The sequence below is a fragment of the Sorex araneus genome, chromosome 3 (genome assembly GCF_027595985.1).
Source record: "Sorex araneus isolate mSorAra2 chromosome 3, mSorAra2.pri, whole genome shotgun sequence".
NCBI classification, from domain to species: Eukaryota; Metazoa; Chordata; class Mammalia; order Eulipotyphla; family Soricidae; genus Sorex; species Sorex araneus.
In genome coordinates, this window is record NC_073304.1 from 192,623,863 (window position 1) to 192,648,993 (window position 25,131).

General features: G+C 48.9%; 1 protein-coding gene across 1 annotated transcript in view; it reads right to left on the reverse strand.

The window, feature by feature from the left end:
- Positions 1–25,131, reverse strand: part of VPS53 (VPS53 subunit of GARP complex) — a 160,458-nt gene that overhangs the window by 10,274 nt on the left and 125,053 nt on the right. Inside the window, exons 18-19 of the mRNA XM_055133685.1 lie at positions 20,592–20,740; positions 14,445–14,514 (exon numbers count right to left, since the gene is read on the reverse strand). Of these exons, the coding sequence (XP_054989660.1) occupies positions 14,445–14,514; positions 20,592–20,740 (219 nt within the window). The remainder of the gene's footprint in view (positions 1–14,444; positions 14,515–20,591; positions 20,741–25,131) is intronic.

Genomic DNA, 25,131 nt, shown 5'->3' on the forward strand with positions numbered 1-25,131 from the left:
TATTTACTTGTGGGTAGGAAAGAATGTGAAACAGGAAAGATGAGCGCCTGTTACTTTAAAAAGAAGAGACCTAAGCATGAACTCCCCAGAAGAGGGGAAGCCACAGGAGAATGTACAGGTCCCTGCAGGAATGTGAAAGGACCACCCAGAGTCCGAGTCTCTCCCTGCAGCATCACCCGGGGTCACCGTCACGTATGCAGGAAACTCCAGACCAGGACAATTTGGAAAAACTGTATATAGCTTTCTCCCAAAAGCCAGCTCTGCTTTTTCCACTCTCTCTCTCTCTCTCTCTCTCTTTGGGTCACACCTGGCGTTGCACAGGGGTTACTCTTGGCTCATGCACTCAGGAATTACTTCTGGTAGTGCTCAGGGGACCATATGGGATGCTGGGAATCGAACCCGGGTCAGCTGCATGCAAGGCAAACATCCTATCCGCTGTGCTATCGCTCCAGCCCTCCGTGTTCTCTCTTGAATGTATCTCTCTCCTATGCTCTCTCCTCTCATCTCTAAGCTTTCCATAAAAATTTAAAAGAAGGGGCTGGAGTGATAGCACAGCGGGTAGGGCGTTTGCCTTGCACGTGGCTGACCCGGGTTCAAATCCCAGCATCCCATATGGTCCCCTGAGCACCGCCAGGGGTGATTCCTGAGTGCATGAGCCAGGACTGACCCCTGTGAATTTCTGGGTGTGACCCAAAAAGCAAAAAAAAAAAAAAAAATTAAAAGAAAAGAAGCCTACGTCAAAAACCACATTAACATATATAGAAAAACATACATGTAACATATCAAAACACATGCGGGAAGGATGAAAGTCAATGTCAGATTAGTGGGGGCAGGGCAACAGCTCATAGGGATGGAGCGTCTGCACTGCAAGCAGGATCCCTGGGACCTGAGGGCCCCCTGAGTACCATTAGGACCAGCCTCCCAAGAATAGAGCTGGGAGTAGCCCATGGGTATCACCAGGTGTGGCCCCCAATCTAAAAATCAGAATCGTGGTCCCCTCTGGGCATGAAGGGGACAGAAAGGCGGGTGAGCACCCAGGAGTCTCAGCAACAACCACGACCGCCTTGGCCAGAGGAGGAGAGAGACGGCGCTCAACGGGCTGAGCCAGGAGGAGCCCCCACGCACCATCAGGTGTGGCCAAGCAACAGCAAAAAGGATCTGGAACAAACATGTTGTGATTTAACTGAGCGGAGTAGAATCTGACTTCTTGACATTTTCTACCACTGTATAAAGAGGAAACATTTTTTTCATTGCTCAAGTATGCTACATGAGGCCTTACAAAGATTGAACTTTATCCTCCAAGGAGCAAATTTTAGAGTCTTGTCAAAATCAAAGTTGTGTCTTGGAATTTGTCAGTAGGAAAAAAAGAAATCAGCGCTTATATTTTTAAATATACAGGAATACTTCCTACTTTCTCGACATTGTCTACTTCCCAGAGGCAGGCATAAATAATAGGGCCTGCCTCTGTGCTCAGGGGTGACTCCTGGTGTGGCTCTGGCAAACTTACGGGGTTCCAGGGATTGAACCTGGGTCAGAAGCGTGCGAAGTTAAGTGCCCTGCCCGCTGTACCATCGCTCTGACTCATGTAGCTTCCTAACCTTTTACAGAAATGTATATGCTACTGTCTGGGTAAAGATACTACTGGGCGTGTTCTGAGAAATGTGTAATTAGGGATAATTAGCATAGAAACTCAGCCGATGGCTACCATACACCTAGGTGCTGTGGCACAGCCTCTGAGCAGGGGCCACGCTCACCGATTTGTCCCTTGGCTGTCTGACACTTCATTAAACAGCCTCCCCAGTATTCTCCTTGTTGGTGACCTCTCCCCTTCCCCGCAGGGCTGACCACTGCCTTCTCTTACGAAGGAACACCCTGCACCTGAGGTTTCCGTTGACCTTCTTGTTTGTCTTCTGTGCCTGATCCACTGCCCTCCCTTCTCTGCGCTTGAGTGCTTCTCCCCGCCAGATCATGGGGTAGCTGCCAAACTGTCTCCCAATTTGGTGTGCTCATTTCTTTTCTTTCTTTTTTCCTTTTCCTTTCTTTTTGCTTTTGGGCCACCTGGAGGTACTCAGGGCTCACTTGGGGATCATACTTGTGCTGGAAGTTAAACAGGAGACAACTGCACCCTATGCCAGCAATGCCAGCACCCTACCCACTATACTACCTTTCTGACTCAGTACCAATTTCCATTCTTCCTGGCAATATACGGAAGTTCCAGCTGTTCCATAACTTCACCTACAGAGTAATTCAGTTGTTTTAGTGTTAGTCATTCTGATATCAACGTGATTATAACTTCCATGTTTGGCTACAGTCACATGCTCTGTCATTGATCCTCAGGACTCATTCTAGAACTGATGGCTCGTACCCTTTGACCCATACCTCTCCACTTTCTCCTTCTCCTTGCAACAAACTGTCTTTTCAAAAAGATTCTCTCTATATGGCACTTTTATAGGTTTTAAAATAGATTTAGGATATAAGTACTTTGTTAGTATATATACTGGCCAAACAGTATCTACTATTATGATATTTTTTCCCCTATTTTGAGTCACACCTGGCAATGCTCAGAGGTTACCCTAGCTCTGCACTCAGGAATTACTCCTGGAGGTGCTTGGGGGACCATATAGAATGCCGGGGATTGAACCTGGGTCAGCTGTGTGCAAGGCACGAGCCCTACCTACTGTATTATCGCTCTAGCCTCCTCTGTGACTCATCTTTTAGTGGTGGAAAGGATTTCTTCATTTTTTTTTTCCACACCCAGAGGTACTCAGGACTGACTCCTGGTTCTGTGCTCAGGGGATTATTCCTGGTGGGCTCAGGGGACCGGCCACATGGGGTGCTGGGGGATTGGCTTCATGCAAGGTAAATGCTCTATCCACTTGTACAATCACTCTGTCCCCAAGAAGTTCTCAATTTTAAGTATTTCAAATAATCACATTAAAAATAATTAGTACATTTACTGTTTTGTTTAAGGAACCATTGCTTAATCAACAGTCATAAGAATATTGTTAACTTCCAGAAGTTAACTTACAGCTTTACTTTTATAGCCATGATTCACCTGGAATTACTTTTTAAATATTGAGATGTACCATAAAATACCCCCTTTGAAAGTGCTCATTTAAATTTTTAAAATAAAAAGATACATGTGTATATATATATTTTTTGCTTTTCGGGTCATATCCAGTGATGCTCAGGGGTTAGTCCTGACTCTGCATTCAGGAACCACTCCTGGCAGGCTTACCATATGGGATGGCGGGGATCAAACCCGGGTTGGCTGTGTGCAAGGCAAATGCCCTACCTGTTGTACTAGCGCTCTGGCCCCAAATGCTTGTTTTTTAGTGTATTTGTAAGGTTGTGCATGCATTACCCCTATACCATTCCAAAACAGCTCATCTCATCACCCCACAAAAAATCCTGCGCCGGTGAGCTATCCTGTTTACTTCTCTTCCTTATTAGCCCTAGCAGCCACCTCTTTTCTGCCTTATGAATCAGCCAGTTCTGGACATTTTATATAAATGAAGCCTTTTGCATCTGGTTTCTCTCAGTTAGTATACTATTTTCAAGGTTCATCTATGTTGTAACATGAGTACAAGGTCACTCTGGTTATGACTAAATAAGTCCCTTGTAAGATCACCCCATGTTTTATTTACTTACTAGCTGATGGACTACAGGGTTATTTCTCTTTTGACTAATACAAGTCATGTTGCCATGCATATTTGTGTAGAAGTTTTGGTGTGAACATTCCTTTTCAATTCTCTGGCATATATTCCAAGGAGTGGAATTGTGGGTAATGTGGTAGCTGTGTTTTCCGTTATGTAAAACTTCCCAACAGTTTTACAAAATGCACGCAACCTCACTACATGAGGATTTTGTACTCATGTATTATGTACTCATGGATTTTTTTACATAGCTGTGTGCTGAAGGTCAAGATGAGTATTTACTCCATATTGATATCCAGTTATTTAGCAATTTTTGTCTTTTGTTTTTATCCTCCCCGTTTAATTTTCCTTTTACGTAGCATTAATTATTGCAAAGACTATCCAAATGGAATTAATTACACTGCCATTTTGTTAATAAATTTAATTTCCAATGCTTATATGTGTGGGAAATTGGGACTGGATTCTGTGCTATTGGTCTAATTTGTCCTGGGCACCTTAATCACCATACAATAGGTCTTGGTACCCTGAAGTCTGGCTTCCGACTCTGTTCTTGTCTCTTAAGGTGACTGAGCTTTCTTGTTTTTCAGCAACTCCATCTAACTTTTAGAATAAACTTATCAATTTACACTTATACACATATATATTTCAACACTCCTAGCCAGTCTACCTCTACTGGGATTTTAACTGGAATTGTACTGTATCTACAGACTGATTTTGGAAGAAGTTACATCTTTTCAAAACTGAGCTTTTAACATATGAATGTAAGCCATCCTGCTTTTTTGTGGGGCAACCACAGCTGATGGTGCTTGGGACCATGCAAAACTGGGATTGAACCAGAGGTTTCCACATGTAGAAGATGCTCTCCAGTCCTTGGGCCATTTCCCCGGTTCCCAGATAGCCATTTATGGCTTTTTATTCTATACCCAGCTCTTCTCAGGGCTTATTCCTGGTTCTGAGCTCAGGGATTCTAATGGGGCTCCAGGGACCATGTGGGATGCTCGGGATTGACTGAACTGGGTCAGCCACGTGCAAGGCAAGCTCCATTCTTTTTTTCTTTTTTTGGGTCATACTTGGCGATGTTCAGGGGTTACTCTTGCTCTGTACTCAGGAGTACCTCCAGGTGGTACTTGGGGGACCATATGGGATGCCAGGGATTGAACCCAGGTTGGCTGTGTATAGTACAACTATCTGTTGTTCTATAGCTCTGGCCGCTAAATAAATTTTGAATAGTGAGCTCATTTACATGGTGCTGTAGACAGTACAGTGGGCAACTGCCAGCCTTCCATGCAGCAGACCCTAGTGACTCAGGGGTCATTCCCTAACACAGAGACTGGAATAGCCCCTGAGCCCAGGTGTGGCTTTAATAAAAAGAGTGATCTCACCCTGGTAGGATTATGTTTAATAGTTATGGCAATAGTTTCGCTGTAGATCTTTTTGGATACTGTCATTTACAATCACGGGCCTCGTGAATAGTATCAGCTTTGTTCCTTCCTTTCTGATGCACAAACTTCTCATTTATTTACTTTTCTGGGAGGAAGGAGGGCCCTACCTGGTGGTGCTCGGGGGCTGTCAATCCCTTTGTGGTGTTTGGGGATCACTTGTGGCAGTGCTTGGGGGACCAGGTGCAACTAGGATAGAACTCTGGGTCCCTCATCCTGCACAGGTACCCGCTGAGCCATCTCCCTAGACTGAATACTTTTTATTTCCTTTCTTAAAAAACTTTTCATTTTTGCCTATTCTGGCTATGACTTCCAGGGCAACGTGGGACAGAACTGTGATCGCTGACACTTGTCTTAGCTTTAATGTTGAAAGAGAATCTAAGGAAGTGTGGGTTTGATTGGCATCTCCCCACCAACGGAATCACTGGCTTCACAGGTTTTCGGGGTGCGTTTCCAGGCTGAGGGGACAGTGGCGCCTCCCCGCACTGTGTGGCACAGGGGACAGATGGCCCGATGGCTGATGGCTCCTTCAAAAAGGCCTCAAGTCCTCACTCAAGCGGGGCCAGAGCTTAATAAGACAGAGGTAAGGGAGGGGGCAGAGAGTCAAGAAGCTCTTCTAACAAAAAAAAAGTAGAACACAAGAAGGGAGAAAGTTCTATGACCTGGGCAGAAGCGTATTTCCTTTTCCTGGAAAAGGAAAGAGAAAGTTCTGCTTTTCTGAACATAAGCTCTACAATCAGAAAATCTGGAACGGAGCTAGTTAAAACTCCAGGAAGCATGAAGTTTTGTGCTTCAGTTCCCAAAATAAAATTTTATTGTGGCTCCCGATGAGTAGGCCTGAGTGGGTGTGGAGCTCTGTAACATTTCATAAATCTTGTTATTATGGAGACTTTCAATAGTATAATGAACCTGCACCTACCGCCCACACCTGCCACTCTCCTCTCACGGCGTCTGAGCCTCTCACTCAGTGGCTCTCCCTGGGTGGAGGAGATTTTCTGTCCGGTCCCGTCTTCCTCTCGGGCATCTGGCATGTGCGGAGACATTTTTGGCTGGTGACATGGGGAAGCTATTACCGAGGTGGTTGGCAGAGGTAAGGATACGCCGCTGCACAGCTTATACTGCACAGGACAGACCCATCACTAAGTTCAAAGGTCAAGAGTTGGAACGTGCTGGGCCGGGGAGAGAGTACACAGGGGAAGGCACATGCCTAGCACGCAACTGGGGCCGTCACACTGCTGTGAACCCTAGCGCTGCGTGTGGTCCCTGAGCCGAGGGACCTGTGAGTACTGGGACATGTCTCCCCTCCATGTCCTGCTATGGGGAGGCCAGTAGAGCATATGTCCTGCCTGAGCAAGGGCATGGTTAAACCCCGGCGCAGGGAGGGAAGGAGGAAGGAAAGGAGGGAGGAGGAAAAGGGGGAGAGATGGGGGGGAAAGCGAGAGAGGAGGAGTATCTTAATGCAACCACTCCCTAGCCTTCACTCAATTTTTGTTGAGAAAAAATTTATATAGATATCAAAACTCAATTTTTATTTATATAATTTGGGGGGGGGGTTGTTTTCAGGGCCACATTGGTTCTGCGCTTGAGCTATCCCTGACTCGACGGTCAGGGTGGGGGGTATGTGGTGCCGGGACAGAACATCGCCTCTGACTGCTACTTGTACAATTCCAAGAAGTGGACTTGCTCATGGGATCCACTCACACATTTCTATCTATCTGTCTTCAGAGTTAACACTTTCCGTTATATTCCTAGTTCACTGAGGCTTTCTGGGCATGTCACTTGTGAGTGTCAAGTTGCCTCAATTCTCTTAAAGAATGCTTCACAATACAGCGACAGGGCCAGGGGTGTGGCTCTGCATGCATGGGGCCCTGCCCCCACGCCAGCACCTCAGAAAACAAGGAGAAACACGCCCTGTCACGTTTAAGAGATCTACCAAGAAGAACCTGGCCCCAAATAACCACCCCACTTCCTCAGGTTCTAGCTTTGGTGATGACAGAACTGCACACGATTCTCTTTTTACCTTTTCTAGCTGTTCATGCTTAAAAAACAAAATCTGAAAAAAAAATTTTTTTTTGTTTGTTTTTTGTTACTGTGCCATACCCAGCAGTGCTCAGGGAGTCACTGCTGGCTGGGCCTCGGGGCCCACATGTGGTGCGGGGGACGGAGCCCAGGTAAGCTGTGTAAAAGGCAAGTGTCCTGCCCACTGTACTACTGCTCTGGCCCAACAATCTGAAGCGAATTTGAAATATCTTTCTCCCAACTGGTTTTGAATGATGTACGTTTAAAAGTGGATAGGGTCAAAACATGGCTTATAGTCATGCATCACTGGGCGACGGGCAGGCCGGGGACAGAGGGCACAGAGGACGGTGGCTGCAGCACGCTAGAGTCGGTGTCGTCAGTGCAGGGGCCAGCGGGATGGTGCACAGGGCTGCTCTGCAGGCTGGAGTCCAAGGTTCAATCCAGGACAGACACACGCTCCGGGAAGAACTGCAGAACCCTTCTAGTACCACAGCTCTGCTCCCCGTCAAGTCGTAACCAACTCCCAGTTGATAGAAGTTTGTGTAATTATCCTCTCTCAGGGCCAGAAAGGGAGCACAGCAGGCTCCGTTGCCTTGCACCTAGCTGGCCTGGGTTGAATCCCCATATGGCCTCCGGACCAACACCAGGTGTGATTCCGGAGTGCAGAGTGAGGAGTAACGCATTGAATGGTTCCCCCCAAAACAAAACAAAATTATCCTCTATGATATCTGCATGGACTGGAGTGATAGCATAGTGGGTAGGGAATTTGCCTCGCATGCTGCTGACCCAGGTTCGATTTCTCCGTCCCTCTCGGAGAGCCCGGCAAGCTACCGAGAGTATCCCACCCGCACAGCAGAGCCTGGCAAGCTACTGTGGCGTATTCGATATGCCAGAAATAGTAACAAGTCTCACAATGGAGACGTTACTGGTGCCCGCTCAAGCAAATGGATGAACAACGGGACGACAGTGCTACAGTGCTGCACAAAGCTAAACCTCTGTGTGACACACTGCTCAAAACAGACCTCATTATTAAGAGATGTGTGACTCTAGGCAAAGAAAGGCATTCTGACACATCTTAACATGAATGATCCCCGAAGACATGCTATGTGAAGAGCTCGCAGGACTCCGCTGCCACTGAGGTCCGGAGAGCAGGCCTGCTAGTGACCGGACACTGAAGGGGCGAGAGGGAGGTGTGGGGAGTGGTTCCTTTCCATGGGGAGGTGAGAAATGCCTGGAGGCAGCCTATGTGATGATGGACACAATAATGCAGGACTATTTTTAAAAACAGCTTGAAGTGATTTTTAAAATTTTTTGGGACCACACCCAGCAGTACTTGGGGGACCACGCGGTGCCAGTGATCCAATCCAGGGCTTCTTGCATGCAACGCATATGATCTGGCCCTTAGAGCTTGCTTCTGGCCCCCATATTACTGAATATACACTTGGACTTCACTTAAAATGGTAAATTTTGTGCTGGAGCGATAGTACAGTGGGTAGGGCGCTTGCCTTGCACATGGCTGACCCAGATTTGATCCCAGCATCCATCTGGTACCTACCCCCACAAGAGTGATCCCTGATGGCAAAGTCAGAGAAAACTCTGAGCAGAGCTGAGTGTGGCCCAAAACAAACAAACAAAGATAAGTTTTACCATGTGCGGATTTTAGCAGAATAAAAAGGTAATACAAAGGAAAAAAAAAGTGATTTCACAGGTAGGAAATATAGCACTGCACTGTAGCATTATCGTCCCGTTGTTTAATATAGCACTGCACTGTAGCACTATCGTCCCGTTGTTCATCGATTTTCTTGAGCGGGCACCAGTAACGTCTCCATTGTGAGACTTGTTACTGTTTTTAGCATATCGAATATGCCATGGGCAGCTTGCCAGGCTCTGCTGTGCAGGCGGGATACTCTCGGCAGCTTGCTGGGCTCTCCGAGAGGGACAGAGGAATCGAACCTCGGTCTGCCGTGTGCAAGGCAAACGTCCTACCCACTGTGCTATTGCTCCAGATAGGAAATATATTGCTCAAGATCTTCAGACCTCACAATTCGAGTGATTGAGAAGTTGTGTGTGTGTGTGTGTTTGTGTGTGTGTGTGTGTGTGGGGAGGAGAGGGAGAGAGTGAGAGAGAGAGTGAGAAAGGAGAAGAGCGAGAGAGTGAGTGAGAGAGAGTGAGAGAGAGAGCACAGAACTCAAATTTTAACTGCTGTGCTCACAGGGATGGTGGGTGCCAGGGCGGGCTGGCCCGCAGGCCTCCGGGGAGTTCAAAGTCCTCATCTCTACACCATTTCCCGACACAGTGCGCTGCGGCCTCTACGGTAAGTCTGTGCAAATGGCTTTCATCTGTGCTGTGTGCCCAGTCATAAACACATGGCCTAAGGCTATGGACAGCCCTACAAATCTCTGAAGAGTCCCTAAATGTCATGCACTAGCAAGAAGCATTACAAATTTTGGAGTGTCGGGGTTCATGTAACCCTGCAAACTGCTCCAGAGAACTCTGGACCCGAAGACAAATAGTTCACTTAACACAGGAATCCAGAAGAGAGTGAAGAGTAGGAAAACGTCTCCTCTCCAATTCTTGGCAGAGACTTTGAAGTCTAACTGAAAGTAGGGCCTCGTACCTTCGTGGCAAAGCAGAGGCAGCTGGCATCAGTCTGAACCTTGGCGCTGAGTTTAATCACTTCTGTTACTTTGGATTCCAGGTGCCGTAAGACTGAATCGGTTTCATTCTACGAACCTCTCTCTGTGCGAACTTCTCCACTCCTGCTTTCTGTGGCTTAGGGACCACTCCTTCAGGTCCCAGTGAGTTTCTAGTCCCACACACATGGGCTAGCCTGGATCCAGCTAGACCTGACCTTCACACGGGACTCCTCTGAGGGCCGCAGTGCTGTGTCCCCACCTCCATCCTCCCCAGGCCATGCCTGCTGGAGCCAGAATCCCCTATCACCACTTTATCAATCACTTGTGTTTGGGGTCTGAGGAAGAGAATTCCAGGCTAACAGATGGCTTTCTCATCTACACCTCAAAGTAAATCCTGGCCAAACTGAGATTTCACTGAAGATATAAGCTTTGAGCTTATAAGATACATGCTTTCTTTATTTTTTGCCCCCTATCTTTACAGTCCGGAGTCTCACAAGGGGGGCTGGAGCGATAGTATGGTGGGCAGGGTAATTGTCTTGCATGTGGCTGATCTGGGTTCCATCCCTGGCTCCCTGTGCCCCGCCAGGAGGGATCCCTGAGCACAGAGCTGGAAGCCAGCGCTGAGCACTGCTGGGTGGGCCTCCCCTCAAAACAACACAAAAAAAGAGCCTCGCATGAGAGGAAGAGCGTGCTCTATGGCTTAAACGCATCACTGACTTGATTTTAATTTTTAATTATGTATTTATTATTTTTTGGTGCTGAGGCTTAGTTAGGCCTCATCCATGCAAAGCAGGACTCAAACACTGAGCTGCATCCCAGAGCCCTCCTCAAACACTGGCTCGGGCCGGAGAGACAGTCCAGGGGCTTGAGGCACTTGTGTTGCATGGGGCTGACCTGGGTTCTATCCCTGGCACCATATGCGGTCACTCGAGTCCCATCAGAAGTGATCTCTGAGCACAGAGCCAGAGGGGAGCCCTGAGGACTGCCAGGAGTGGGCCCGGCCACCACAATGAAAACAGAAGAAACAAAACCCCACTGTCTTAAGAGAATACCTGCAGAAAATAGGTAGGATATTGGATTCATGTGATGGCATAAAAATATCGTGGTTATTAGACATTTAATCAGTTAGTAAGCTGTCAGCTCCTGAAAACACGTTCCCGGAGAGTTGACTTCGTGTTCCAGAGCTTTCGTGAAGGCTAATGACAGAGTTCTGGAGGCTGAGAAGGCGAAGCTCGTCTCAGAAACACAGATGGTAATCACTCCACATCCTCTCGGATTACACACACCGCGGCGAGGTGAACGGAACGAGTTCCCAGTAAACATGCTACAGAAACTCAAGACAACATGCTGGGGCATTATTCTGCTCTTTCCAATGGAGAGAATGACTTCTCGGCTTATGACATGCGAGAGGCAGGAATTTCCAAACACCATAATGCTGCAGTCAGAGGCGGTCAGCGTCTGCATCCACGAAACCGCCCGGGGAGTTCTCGGAGACAATACCCCTGACTCCGGCTAACGTGGGTCAGCTGGAAAGCCCGCGGCAAGCACTGACTGATGTTCCTAAGCTGGGAGGTGGGAATTGAAAGCAGAAACCACGCCGGGTTCCTGGTCCGAGGAAGTCGGCATGACTAAGAGCTGGCATCGGCGGAGGGCTGACCACGTGCCAGACGCCGTGTCCCACGCTTTATGCGCACGGTCTTGTTGAATCCCCACTTCTCCCCGGCCAGGCAGGACAATAATGATCTTTGTTCTCCAGGTGAAGAAACTGAAGAGCTGTGGTGAAGGGGCTTGTCTAAGGGCAACCGTCACTGCTGTGCTGTGCAGACAAGACTCCCTCCCTGCCTCACTCATGCCGGGGCCCAGAACCTAGATGCCCACACCATACTGCCTGCCTTCTCATGCCAGAGGAAGCCCACTGCTTAGAGAACAGACGCGCAGCCCGCACTTCTCAGGTGGGAGCAAGTCAGACAGCCTGAGGCAGTCACCCGCGCAGAACCACGGTGCACAATCCAACCTGCCACCCCCCCGCCCCCCCGAATGACACAGCCCTGCAGTGCTGAAGGCAAGTTATTCAGCCTCTACCAAGTCAACTGACTGACTGGGAGTGTTTCGAACCACATCATCTTCCTTAAAATATAGCCTGACTTCCTTCGAGTGTCAAGAGTTCAGGAAACAGGCTACAAAGGATGAGGAGAGACAGCATGGTAGGGCACTCGCCTTGCGTGCAACCAACCGGGTTCGATCCCCAGCACCTCACATGGTCCACAGAGCTCCACCAGGGACCATCCCTGAGCACAGAGCCAGGAGTAAGCTGTAAGCAGACCTGAGTGTGGCTGAACCACTTACTCCCTGTCCCCACCTGCTGCCCCCAAACAGCATAATGGCTGCTAGGAGGGGATTTAGGGAGAATTTATTTTCATGATGATATGAGAATCACTTAGCTCAGTACAGGAATAAATAGCATTTAACTGGAAATGTTTAAAGAATTAGGAGCCAAATATTATTAATAGTTGAATATTTAAAAAAAAAATCCCTGTAGCTTAAACTGTTCTACTGGATGAGGCGTAGCCTAGAACTCATCCGATGCAAGAAAGGTACAATCTGCAGAGAGATGCTGGGAAGCACAGAATTAACAGTGGGCTTAAGGGTTAGGGCGAGGAAAAGTTTCTTTTCTCTCTTGTGGTTGGGGGTGGGGGCGACACCTGGCCATGCTCAGCGGTTACTCCTGGCTCTGCACTCCGGAATCACCCGGGCTGTGCTTCAGAGCCCACATGGGGCCCTGGGGGTCCAGCTTGCTACTCTAACGCAGCCTCTGCCCTAGCCAGGATGGGATCCCAAATAAACAAAGCTGCGGCAGGATGTGGCTCAGCACAGAGCACTTAACTTACATGTGTGCGGCCCTGGGTCTGAGCCCCAGAACCACAGAAAACAAACCAAAATAACAACAACAAGACAATCAGCGCCTTTGCTGGTCCTGCTGCCTAGTTTTCTCTAGTCCCTCCCAAGCCCCAGCTTCCAGAGAGATCTCTCGGCACCCGTGACTCCCGCTCCAGACACCCCTCTGCATGACCTTTAGCCTGCGTGAGCTAAAACCATCTCTTGATTCATCTACGAACAGCGCATTCACCTTACTTGACTGTGAAGTATGCAGTCAGGTGGTGCGGGGGGCACCTTGGCAACGGATCTGGGAAAGTCATGATATCGAGGCATGATCTGAAAAAAGACTTCCTGCCACCGGCCCAATCCCCAAAGTGGGACCCCACTTGGAGATGGTTCCCAGGAGCAAAGGCCTGGAGAGACACAGCCCTTCTGGAGAAGGCTGGACCCCTTTAGGAGTGTTTTTTTTTTTTTTTTTTTTTTTAATCAGAAGGAAAGTCTCCTTTATTTTCTTTATTTTCCCGTTCACAAGTCACAGTCACTTTCCTCTGACAAGCTCAGCAGTGGACACTTAACTACAGGAAAAATCCCAAGTCAGGGCAGTGTGGACAAAGGCTGTGAAGTCAGGTCTGCAAATGCAAGAGGCAGGCGCTCTGGGCCGTGTGAGTTCTTCCTTTTGTTTTACTTCTTTTCTACTTTTCTCCTCTCTCATCTGCATTTTCTCCAGCTTTGGTGTGTGTGTGTGGGGGGGGAAATGCCATTTCTTTTCCGTCATCCTTTTATGGAGTTGGTTTTTCTGGGCCACACCCTGCAGTGCTCAGGGTTTATTCCTGGTGGTACGCGGGACCATATGTGGTGCTGGGGCTCAAACCCGGGTTGGCCACATGCAAGGTAAGCACCCCATACCTTGTACTATCTCTCTGGCCTTTTCTTCACCCTTTCACAAATAAAACTTCACCGCTTCACTATATGTTCTCCTGGCATTCTTTCTGTGGGAAGAGGCAGTGAACCTGAGAATGCAGGGAGAGGGCAGGACCTACTTCCCTCTCTGCGAACAGCACCGCCTCCCTCCAGCCAGTTAACCACAGCTCCCAAACCCAGGGTGCGGGGGACAGGTTCCTGCGCAGTGCCCATCAGTGAGTCTCTGATACAGCCAGGCGCTGCCTTGAGGGGCTGACAGAGCATCTCTGCCCTGCACTTGTCTCTATGATGCCGACCTCCCTGGGCACTGCAGGGCAAGGTCGGGGAGGGCGGTAGCAGGCTCACTCTCGACTGGCTACCGTCTAGTCTGTGACCGCCCCCTCTCATGGCACTGGTCATAATGGCCAGCACTGTGAAGGAGAGATTGAAGCATCATGAAAGAGCAGAGATGTGTCAGGTGGCCAGCCCTGCACCTAGAACACTGCCCGGTACTTAGTAGGTGCTCAACTGTCTGATATTCAGGAGGTGCTCAGCAGGACCAGTTTCAAACACAGGTGGCTGGGCTGGAGCAATAGCACAGCGGGTAGGGTGTTTGCCTTGCACACAACTGACTCGGGTTCGATTCCCAGCATCCCATATGGTCCCCTGAGCACCGCCAGGAGTAATTCCTGAGTGCAGAGCCAGGAATAACTCCTGTGCATTGCCAGGTGTGACCCAAAAAGCAAACAACAACAACAAAAGAAAAAAAAAACCAGATGGCTCAATTAAACTGGCAGGTTATCACTCTGTCACCAAGAGGGGGGAAGGGCAATTTTATTCTCTGTGTACTAGAGAGAGAAGCGCCTGTTTTATGGCAACAACCAGAAGGAAAAGGCCTTCTACTAGTTCCATCTCACCTGTTCTGCTCCCACCATGCTAATGGGCTTGCACTTGAAGAGATGGGTGATGAACTTGGGAATGAAGGAGCTGCGGATAAAGGTAGAAAAAGAAACAAAATTAGGTGTATTCTCCTTTCCCTAGAACTGCAGAAACTTCTTCCCAGAGGCCCCACCTCCTCCTACAGGAGATGTGAGCAGTAGGCAAACACGGTCACCATCAACTTTCCCTTCAAATCCAGCACTTGCAGCGTTGGGAGGGCAGGGGAGGGAGGGGAAGTCCCTCCTGAACTACAGTGGTGGGTCCCAATGTGCTGCTGCAGATCCAAGCCTGGCAGTGCACCGGTGACTCTAGCTGAGTCCTTACGCAGGGACAGAAGGGAACTGCAGGGAAGACGTTGCTGTGCGCTGGATCCAGACTCTCTTCTTTGGCGCTGCGTGGGCTAGAACAGCGGAAGCTGCCGTGGAACTGTCAGTCTAAGGATGAAGTCAACAGCGGGGGTCCTCCGTGACATGCTGAACCAATGAATCAACCACCTTTGGACCTGCCCTACCTCTGCACATCTGGTTCCACAAAACACAAAAAGTCACCTTTTGTCTAAGCCAGGGCATTCATTACTAGTAACTGAAAATACCTGAACAGATATGATAGCAGAAAATACATGAGGTAGTTATGAGATTCTGTTGTTCTGGGGCCATACCCGGCAATGTTCAGGGCCTACTCCTGGCTCTACACTCAGAAATTGGACTGGAGAAATAGCAGAGGTAGGGGATTTGTCTTACACACAGCAGACCTGGGTTTGATCCCTGGCATCCCATATGGTATCCTGAGCACCACCAGGATACCAGGAGTAATGCCAGAGTGTAGAGCCAGAAATAATCCTTGAACACTGCCAGGTATGGCTCCAAAACAAAAAAAAAAAGAAAAAAAAAAAGAGAAGGAATCACTCCTGGTATTCCAGGGGACCATTCAGAGTGCTTGGGATTAACCAGGGTCAGCAAAGTGCAAGGCTGTCACCCTATCTGCTATGCTCTCTCTCTCTCTCTCTCTCTCTCTCTCTTTCTCTCTCTCTCTAGCCCCTGATATTTAAAGAGGGGAATATTTTCTTTTTTTTTTTTTTTGCTTTTTGGGTCACACCTGGCAATGCACAGGGGTTACTCCTGGCTCTGCACTCAGGAATCACCACTGGCCGTGCTCAGGGGACCATATGGGATGCTGGGATTCGAACCCGGGTCGGCCACGTGCAAGGCAAATGCCCTACCCGCTGTGCTATCGCTCCAGCCCTGGGAATATTTTCTTTTAAAATTTTTATTTTAAAAACACTTTTTTTGTGGACTGGAGTGACAGTACAGCGGGTAGGCATTTGCCTTGCATGCAGCCGACCCGGGTTTGATCCCTGGCATCCCATACGGTCCCCTGAGCACTGCCAGGAGTAATTCCTGAGTGCAGAGCCAGGAGTAACCGCTGAGCATCACTGGGTGTGACCCCAAAAAGCAAAAACAAAAAAACCCAAAAAACAAAACCTTTCTTTTGTTTTTGTGCCCAGGGCTTACTCCTGGCTCTGTGCTCCAGGGATCACTCCTGGTGGGGCTTGGGGACATTACGGGGTACGAATAATTGAACCTGGGCTGGCCCCTTGTAAGGCGAGCACCCTACCCGCTGTACTATTGCACTTGGCCCTATTTAGAAAGAAAATTTTTTACCGAGGTACTATGACTTACAGTACGATAGTTTTGCGTGTACATCATTCCAACACCACACCCATCACCAATGTATCTACCTCCCTCTCCCAAGGTCCCCAAGGTTCCTCCCCAATCACCCCCCTCCAAAAAAAAAAAAAAAACCCACCTCAGCTGTGTGGATCAGTTCTCTCCTTGTTCTGCCTTTGGCCCTTTGTCGCTAGCTTGCCTGCTTATCTTTAAGTCTCACATACAAGCAGGGTCATTCTCTATCTGTCCCTTCCCTCCAACTGACTTCACGTTGCTTGATATCCTCTAGCTTCATCCATGTGGCAGCAAACTGCGTGATTTTGTTCTTTCCTGGAGTTGCATAGCAGCCCACTGTGTACATACATCACAACTCCTTGATCCACTAATCTAGAGTTGGGCATTTGGGTTGTGTCTCTATCCTGGCTATTGTATTTAAAGTGCAGTGATGAACACAGGTGTGTATAGATCCTTCCAAAGTAATTATATATATTTTTAATTTTGGGGGGTAGATGCCAAGAAGTTGTATTATTGGGTCATATGGGAGTCCTTTTTTTTTTTTTTGAGAATTATGAGATCTTTGGTGTAAAACTAGTCAACAACTGTTAACTAGTAACTGCTAGATCAAGGAACAAAATATATGTTCTCCCAAAAAATGTACTGAGGATCGAAGGACAACCTGACCTGGCAGGCTGATGATAACAGTATGGGGGAGGGGAGAGTGTAAATTTAATAGGTTGAGGGTCTTCTATGAAAAGCACTACATAGGCTTACGTAGAGAAAGCTAGGTTGCCTGGAGTACAGAATTGAAACCTGACCCAAAGAAATCAAGAGTTGAATTTAAAAATTAAACAAAACAAGAAAACCCTCTAGCAAGTTGTTCTGGACAGGGACAGTTGTCATTCATTCATTAATTTATGGGTCACACCCACGGATGCTCAGGGGTTACTCCTGGCTCTGCACTCAGGAATTACTCTCGGCAGTGCTTGGGGGACCATATGGGATACTGGGGATTGAACCTGGGTCACTTGTGCTATTGCTCCTGCCCCCAGGGACAGTTGTCCTTATTTTGTCCTTCCCCCCCAAAGCCCAAGATAAGGACAGGTGAAAGGGTCACTCAGAAGCCTTTGGGTACAGATAAGACAGAGTAGGCCTCAGGGGAACAGCCCACAGGGAATTTTCTGATCTCACTGGCACTTCCTAGCCATGTGCTTCCCTGTTCTCTTTCTCTATGAAAACCAGTAACAGTGACAGCCCAGTGACCCTGAGTTCATGACGCGCCATCTTCCAATCTGCTGGCTTGTCAATGAAGCTCTTTCCTGGCCTGTCAGCCCTCCCCAAGGTGTGAGAGACCCAGAGGTACCTAGAATTGGGGAGACGTCTAGAGTGGATGGGCCAGAAGGCATCTCCTGTGCCCGTGACAAGGGAGGAATGGTGCCACAAAGTAGGACTGGCAGCTGAGACAGGGTGGCTGAGCAGTCTCCCTGGGTGCTACATAATCTAACCACTCCCAGGACCTCACTTACCCAGCCACCCAAGTCAGAAATGCGAGATTTCCTATTGCTGCTTCACCGTGTCTGGCCCTGGACACTCAGACCACTTCTTCCTTGCCATTCCCATTGCTACCATCCTACCCACTTCCATGGAAGTTCCATTAACTGCTTCCTGACCTCCTGACCTTCAGCCTGTCTTTCTAAGTTGTCTTCTGACAAAGAATTCCATGTAGTGAATAAGCCTTGTCTGATTCAAACTCTTTAAAGCTGAAGACAGGCCCTCCTGGGTTATCTTGAGTCTCTGCCTAGGTCTCATCATGCCTTAAGACCTAAGCCCTGACATCCGGGCTGGCTGGGTGACCTGCAGACGCCATGATTTTGCAGATGACTGCATCACTGCCCCTCTGTTCACCCTCCCTTTGCCTACAGTGCATTTCCCCAACGCCTAACGGGTAAGCACATTAGACCAAGGATCTCTCTCCTTTGAGGCTTTTCCTTAGTCCCTCCCACCAAACTCAACAGACAGCCCGTAGAACTCTACCCCAACATCTAACCTACTCTATTATATTTATATGCTTAAATATCCATGTCTCTCCATTTGACTGTAAGGCAAATGAATATAGGAATCACGTCTGTTAAGTCAAAGCACTTAATTCTGGGCCTCAAGTGAATCCACGTTGATTAAAGAAAAAAGTGATGGTAGCAGCTACCATTTTTTAATTCCCATATTTAAAAAAATTTAATTTAATTCCACATTTTCATACCACTTTCCCACACCAGTGTGGTACCAGCACTTGACCCAGAATTGACATATGAAATCCTGATGTATCCTCCCAGCCACTTAACAGAGATTTTGTTCTTTTTAGTATCTCCGTAACTTGAGTAGCAGCAAATCAGCTTAGCGGAAGAAGTCACTTGTGATTCAGACCTGTCACTGGCAGGGGTAATCTTGCTGTACACGGGAAAAGCTTCAGAGACAAACTGGAGACATTGGTGGCATAAGAAAGGAAGCTAACGGGAAGGAAAATTAACTTCCAGAGGTCGGATGTAGGGGAAGGCTGGCTGATCAGAAGGGAGTGAGAACAAAGGCCTATTTGAAAACGATTCTTTGGTGTAGCTCTAAACCAGAGCCAGGCCAAACAAGTGACATGATATTGAATTCTTGCCTAATTGCAAAACTAGATGCCGTTAATAACCCTGGTTACCTTGTTCTTGAGGAGACACTGGTCACGTCCTTGAACTGGCTCTGCAAGCTTGCCTCCAGGGAGGGGGGTAGTGGAAATAAACAAAATAACTCGCCAGCGACAGGTCTTTGGAGAAGCCCCAGCAATGTGGGGGGTAACTGCCAAAGGCTTCTCTAGACCCTTGGGGTGGAGGTGGTGATCGCCCCTGGCTGGGAAAGGGTCTTCTCCAGCCCCTGTGCCTGAGGGTTCTGGTATCCAGCTGGGGTTTTACAAGGAGGAGAGGGCACCAAGTAATAAACCAGAAAACCATTTTCCAGATCCCAGGCTTCCAGATCACGTTTTCCACACGTGAGAGTTGTGCATCCTATTCCCAGCTCACCCAAAATGGACTGGGGGTTAAAAACCAACCCCAAAAAACCCAAATTCAAAGGCTCTGAGCGGATGTCAAGCTTAAGTGGGGCCTGGCTAAGTAAATGGACACCTTATTCACTCGAACATCAGTTCAATCGGAGATTTAGGGTCACAGTGAATTTTCACAGCTCTTACCCAAGGGTGGGGGTAGTGGTGTTAGGAAGTGATTTACCAGCAGTGCTTTAAAACACACACGGACAAGCGCCCGAGAGGGGCAGGAATGTGCACGCAGTGGCCCCTCCCCTGAGAGCGCGCTCGAGCCTCTCCCCTCACCGGACATGAAGCTCACGCCACAGCCATTCCACAACTGCGGTTCCTTCGGATTTTATTTGTGAGGGAGAGGGGAAGCCTTAATTAAATGTAAACCGGGAGAGATTTGGGGAAGACAGAAACTTGGAGCCGTAAAGCACCCTTGGGGATGTGGATGAGATCAACCTCAACACAGTAGCCTGGACTGCGCTGACCCCCCTGAAGCCTTTGGCTTGCTTGGTCATTGGTCAGGAGCGGCACTGGCCGCCGTGCTGCCTGGGCTTGGGGGGGGAACAGCGCTGCACCCGGATGCTGTGTGCCTGCCAAAGGACCAAACTATTTCCCCGCATCAAGACTCAAGCCAGTCGTGGCCACCCACGAGGACGTGGCAAGAGACGTGGCACGGTGAGCCCTTCATCCACTTTGGCAATGACCCGCTCTTCCCCGTTTCTAGTGCTTTCTCTGGACTCAAAGATGTCAACAAGTGGACAAATTTCTGGCAGCAACACAGTAAGTATTGTGGGGAAGAAGAAGAAAAGGCTCAATCAGTCCTGTTCCCCCACCTCCTCATCGGCCTTTTAATAGCTTATAAACGAGCTGAGAGACTAAATGCGTACAGGAAATCGCTCAAGAACTAAAATGGTCCAAACTCAGAGTAGAGTCAGGCCGTGACTGTGTTCCATATAATTCAAAAGAGGAGGACTCCTCGATTAATTTCTGCTGGCCCTGATGCATTTGGAATCGTGCATTTCTCTGAACTGCTACCTATGCTTTGAGATAGCAGATTTGGTAGATGTTTCATTTGAGTTCAAGAATAAGGGTGCTGGGGCCGGAGCGATAGCACAGCGGGTAGGGCGTTTGCCTTGCACGCGGCCGACCCGGGTTCGATCCCCGGCATTCCATATGGTCCCCCAAGCACCGCCAGGAGTAATTCCTGAGTGCAAAAGCCAGGAGTAACCCCTGAGCATCGCTGGGTGTGACCCAAAAAGCAAAAAAAAAAAAAAATAAAAATAAAAAAATAAAAAAAATAAAGAATAAGGGTGCTGGCGATCGTTGGAGAGAGCTCCAACTTTTGAGTGTGGCATTCAGGACAGACCAGAGGTGGGGGGTGTTCCAGGACTTACTTTGCAAACTTAATGCAGAACTGAGTGAAGTATTTCCGCGTGGAGGCCAGGTTGTCACGGATGATGGGGACGTTCTGCTTAATGTGAAGAATGACGGAGGTGACATAGGGGCTCTGGTCACCTACGTGCTCCACGTTCTGCCACTGCATCTGAAAGGGAGAGAGGGCCGGAGAAGCCGTTAGATGGTCCGTGGGTGGGGAAGGGAGAGCCACCAGGAGAAGGGTGGGCCAGAGTGCATCACGGCAGTGGGTCCCTTCTGTTTGGGGAAGTCTGTCTGGCTCACAATGCAGTGAATAAAAATGACTTCCCACCTTCTCCTTGACACTGAGGTCTGGCTTCAGGCGTGGCTTTTCCTATCCTGTCAGCTGCAAGCTTAAAGCACCCTTCCCTCCCCCCAGAGGGCTTGCTTCTAAAGTGACCACCACCGTGCAGAGGAGCTGCGAACACGGGGCTTCTGGGAGACTGTTGGAGAGCAGGAAAGGACACCAACCTCCAAGCCTATCTGGAATTTGGGATGCTAGAGGGGTGACAAGGCTCCATGAAATGAAACCTTGACTGGAGTTAACTACTCAAGAATACTGGGAGCTGGGGCGTTTTGCAAAAGAGTGAGGATGACAGGTACATAAAGTTCATGATACCTTTTTTCAAATTTCCTGCTTTGTTGTCCACTGATTTCATAAGAAAACATGTCACTGTCACTGTCATCCCGTTGCTCATCAATTTGCTCGAATGGGCACCAGTAACGTCTCCATTGTGACACTTGTTGTTACTGTTTTTGGCATACTGAATATGCCATGGGTAGCTTGCCAGGCTCTGCCATGTGTGTGAGATACTCTCGGTAGCTTGCTGGACTCTCCAAGAGGGACGGAGGAATTGAACCCAGGTTTGCCGCATGCAAGGCAAACGCCCTACCCACTGTGCTATCGCTCCAGCCCATAAGAAAACATAAGACTTGAAAACAAAAGGGGGAACTATATAGAAGCCATAAAGTTCACCGAGCGAGAGAGTACCACTGAAGACACAAACAACATCAACCAACTCAGTAAATCCTCAGACAGCGACTTCAGTGACACCATGATAAGGATGCTTAATGAACTCAAAGAAATGATGGCATGGGTAATTAGCAAAGCACAAGAAAATAGGAGTTGAAATGAGAAAACAATTATAGCCAGACATGACAGAAATGAAGAGCATGGTAGATGATCTAAAAAGCTCAACAGAAGCTCAGGAGAGCAGAACAACAGCAGCTGAGCAAAAAATCAAGGCGTTCCAGGATACGCAGGAAGCCACTAAGACACACAGAAGGTGGAAAATGTCTGAAAAGAAATGGACAGCACATCAGACAACTATGGGATGAGGCCAAGGGAACAATATAAGATTCGTCATCAGTCCCTAAGGGCAAATCTGATAAAGAAACAATAGTTAATTTATCAATAAGAATGTCCCAAAGTTGAGGAATACAGTACCAACACCCAAGAGGCCTGAAGGGTCCCAACAACAACAAAAAAGCTCAACTCAGAAAACTCCCAAGACACACTGTACTCAAAATGACAAAAGCCAAAGACAGAGACAGAATACTGAAAGCAGCAAGATCAAAAGGAACTGATATACAAAGGAAAGCCCAGAGATGCACAGCAGATCTATCAAATGAAACTCTGAGCCCGAAGAAAATGGAAGCACCGAGTACAAAAACCCGGTGAAATGAACTAACCAAGAATACTCTATCCAGTGAGAGTATCTTTCACTTTGGAAAGAACGATACAGAGCTTTTGGAGAGGACGAAGCTTAGGGAGTCCATAGCCTTGTAACCAGTCTTATGGGAAGAGTCAAAAGAGCTTCTTTACAGGACAGGACAAACATGTGGCACTGTGTATGGCACCCACTCAGGGCACATATGGGTACCCGCTACTAGATTCAGAAAGGTATGTTTACTCTTTGTTGGCTAAGGGATTTTACACATTTTCCAAAATGAACGAACGTCTCATTTATTCAAAGAAGCAATGCAAAAACTCAGGACACTCATCCCTCAGATCTCTGGGGTTATGCTTGGGTTCCAATCAAAGGGTGGGGGAGGGGAGGGGAGGCAGTGACGTGGGGCCGGGAGCAAGAGAACAGCAGGAGCGTGTGGAGATGAAGGTGAAGATGACCAAGGGGACTGCTGTGATCCTTGACCGGGTCATGGAAAAGAACAAAACAAAACAACATCAACAATAAAATAAATGAGAGCCTTGCGGGGGCTTAAGCGCTACTGAGCTGAAGAGAATTTGGGGGAAACTCCCTAAAATGCATCTTGAGCGGGTGGGCTGCACGTGGGGCCCTGGAAGCTGGAGAAAGAAGGAAAGCAGTGGTGTAGTCCCCCTCCTCTGAGCTGCCAGGTGGGCGATGGACACAGACGGACAGCCAGCCAATGAGCTCTGAGTGGTGCTGGGCTGTCTGTCCCAACGCTCCTCAGGCATGCACAACCCCGAGGACAGGAGGAGGGCAGTCATTCTGAGGCCCTCATGTCTCTGGCAGGAAAACACAATTTTTACAGAGCTCTTGGGGATAAGGAAAATTCAGTACTGAGAGAACTTTTTTTTTTTTTTTTTAAGATCAGTATTGCATGTGGATCCTGCACTCCCAGGAAGCTCCAAGGACTCGGTGTCTTGTCGTCACATCGATAGATATTTATATTGTGTAACTCAGAGCTGTGGGCATGGCCGGCAAGCACAGCTTCCGGTAGAAGCGAGCGGGTCCTCTACCCTTACTTTCCAGGTGAGCCCGGCAACGGGCACAGCTTTCAGCCAGACACAGACCTCTGCTCTTCGGCTGGGGGGAAAACACCCAAACAAGCATCCGTGCAACCGTCAAAGGGCCAAATACGAACTGACTTCATCGGGTCTCAATGCTCTGGTTCTGGGTCATGTTTTCCTCAACTTTCATTCCAGAGGCTTTTTCCTTTCCCCCCTATCTGATTTCAGCGCTGTGACCCATCCAGATAATGCGCATCCACGGTGATTGGAAATGAGCTCATAGGGCGAGGCGAAAACGGCCAGGTACTGCTGAGGTTTGCACCTCGTCTCTTTCCCTGGCTCTGTGGCAGGGCCGGGAGCGGAAAGGCTGGAGGTGAACACACGGTGAACTGGCAGGAGGCTGGGCCGCAGGCAGCGCCGCCAGAGTCATGCCTGCCGTGGTCCCAGCTGGCAGCATTTCACATTTTTATGTCTCACCGAAAGTTTATCCATGATTATCTAAACGCTACAGTTCTCCTTTCACAGAAGAACGCTATGAAGCGAGGTGCTGACAGGCCCCGTCATTGGTTCGAAACAGCGCTGAAGCAAGACAGCGCGTGGGGGGTGGGCCGTCAAGTTCTCGCTAGTCGGTCTGCACGGCCATGAGCTAACGGCCCTCGCTCACCACTGGCCGTGCCAGTGCGTGCCAATAGCTGGAACAGCGCTTCAAGGAAAGGTGCTCCTTCGCCTCGGATCTCTTGTTTTCTCCCCCTCCCTCCCCCCCGCCGTTGCTGTTGCAAGGACAGGGGGCGAGTGGTCACACGCACCCTTGGGTGTGGGTTCTCCTGGGTCCCACACCAGGCCCCTACGCTCACACTCTTGGCCGTGGTGCTCCCTGGGAGTTGCGGGCCTTCAGCTGGGTAGTGGCGATGCTCGCGTGGACTCTGGTTACTGCGCCTGTGGGGGTTTGCGGCGGTGGTGTTGCACTGCTGACTGTGGCGCTCACACACTCCTGGCCTCCAGGGCCAGAAACTGCCAGCAGCGTCTGGGAGCACAGACAGCAGAGCTGCCAGGCACCGACCACACTGGGCTCAGCTCATGCAGGCCTCGCCTGGCATCAAACTTGTAACTTTATGCTCGGAAAGCACAGAGCCACCGAGCCATCTCCAGCCCCTCATTTGCTTTGATATTTTATCAAGTTAGGGCTCTGCTGGTGGAGTTAGATAGTACAGTGGGCAGGGTGCTTGCCTTGCATGCATCTAGCCTGGGTTCAACCCTCCGGCACCCCATATGGTCACCCAAGCTCACCAGGAGCATGGAGTCAGGAGTAACCCCTGAGCATCGCCAGGTGGGACCCAAAACCTAACAACAACAACAACAACAACAAGAAGACTGGACTCATGATTTTAAATCTACATAAGCCTGAGGGACGCAAGGATGGCTCAGTGCTGGCCCTGTAGGCATCAAGTCCTACATGGGTCATGATCCCCAGTATCGGCCCACATGTGGAAAGGGATCACAGTGGCACTGCTGTGTGTGGCCCCCAGTGACAGAACAAAGAGCACAGTCATCAGCGAGCACTGCAACTAAGAGGGCAAGCACCACCAACAAGCATGGTGGCCCCCAGCCCCTGCAACCCCACTAAAAGAGGGGGAAGAAGAACCAATCACCTTAATGAAGTGAAAAAACAAAGTGCTGAAATAATAAAAAGTGAGATTGCTTTCACTATCTTTTCCCCCACATGTGCAATTGACAGGGATTCTGGCCAGCCTCAGTGGTCAAGGTTCACCACCATCTTCCCCAGTGACTTGGGGTTTAGGCTGCAGCTG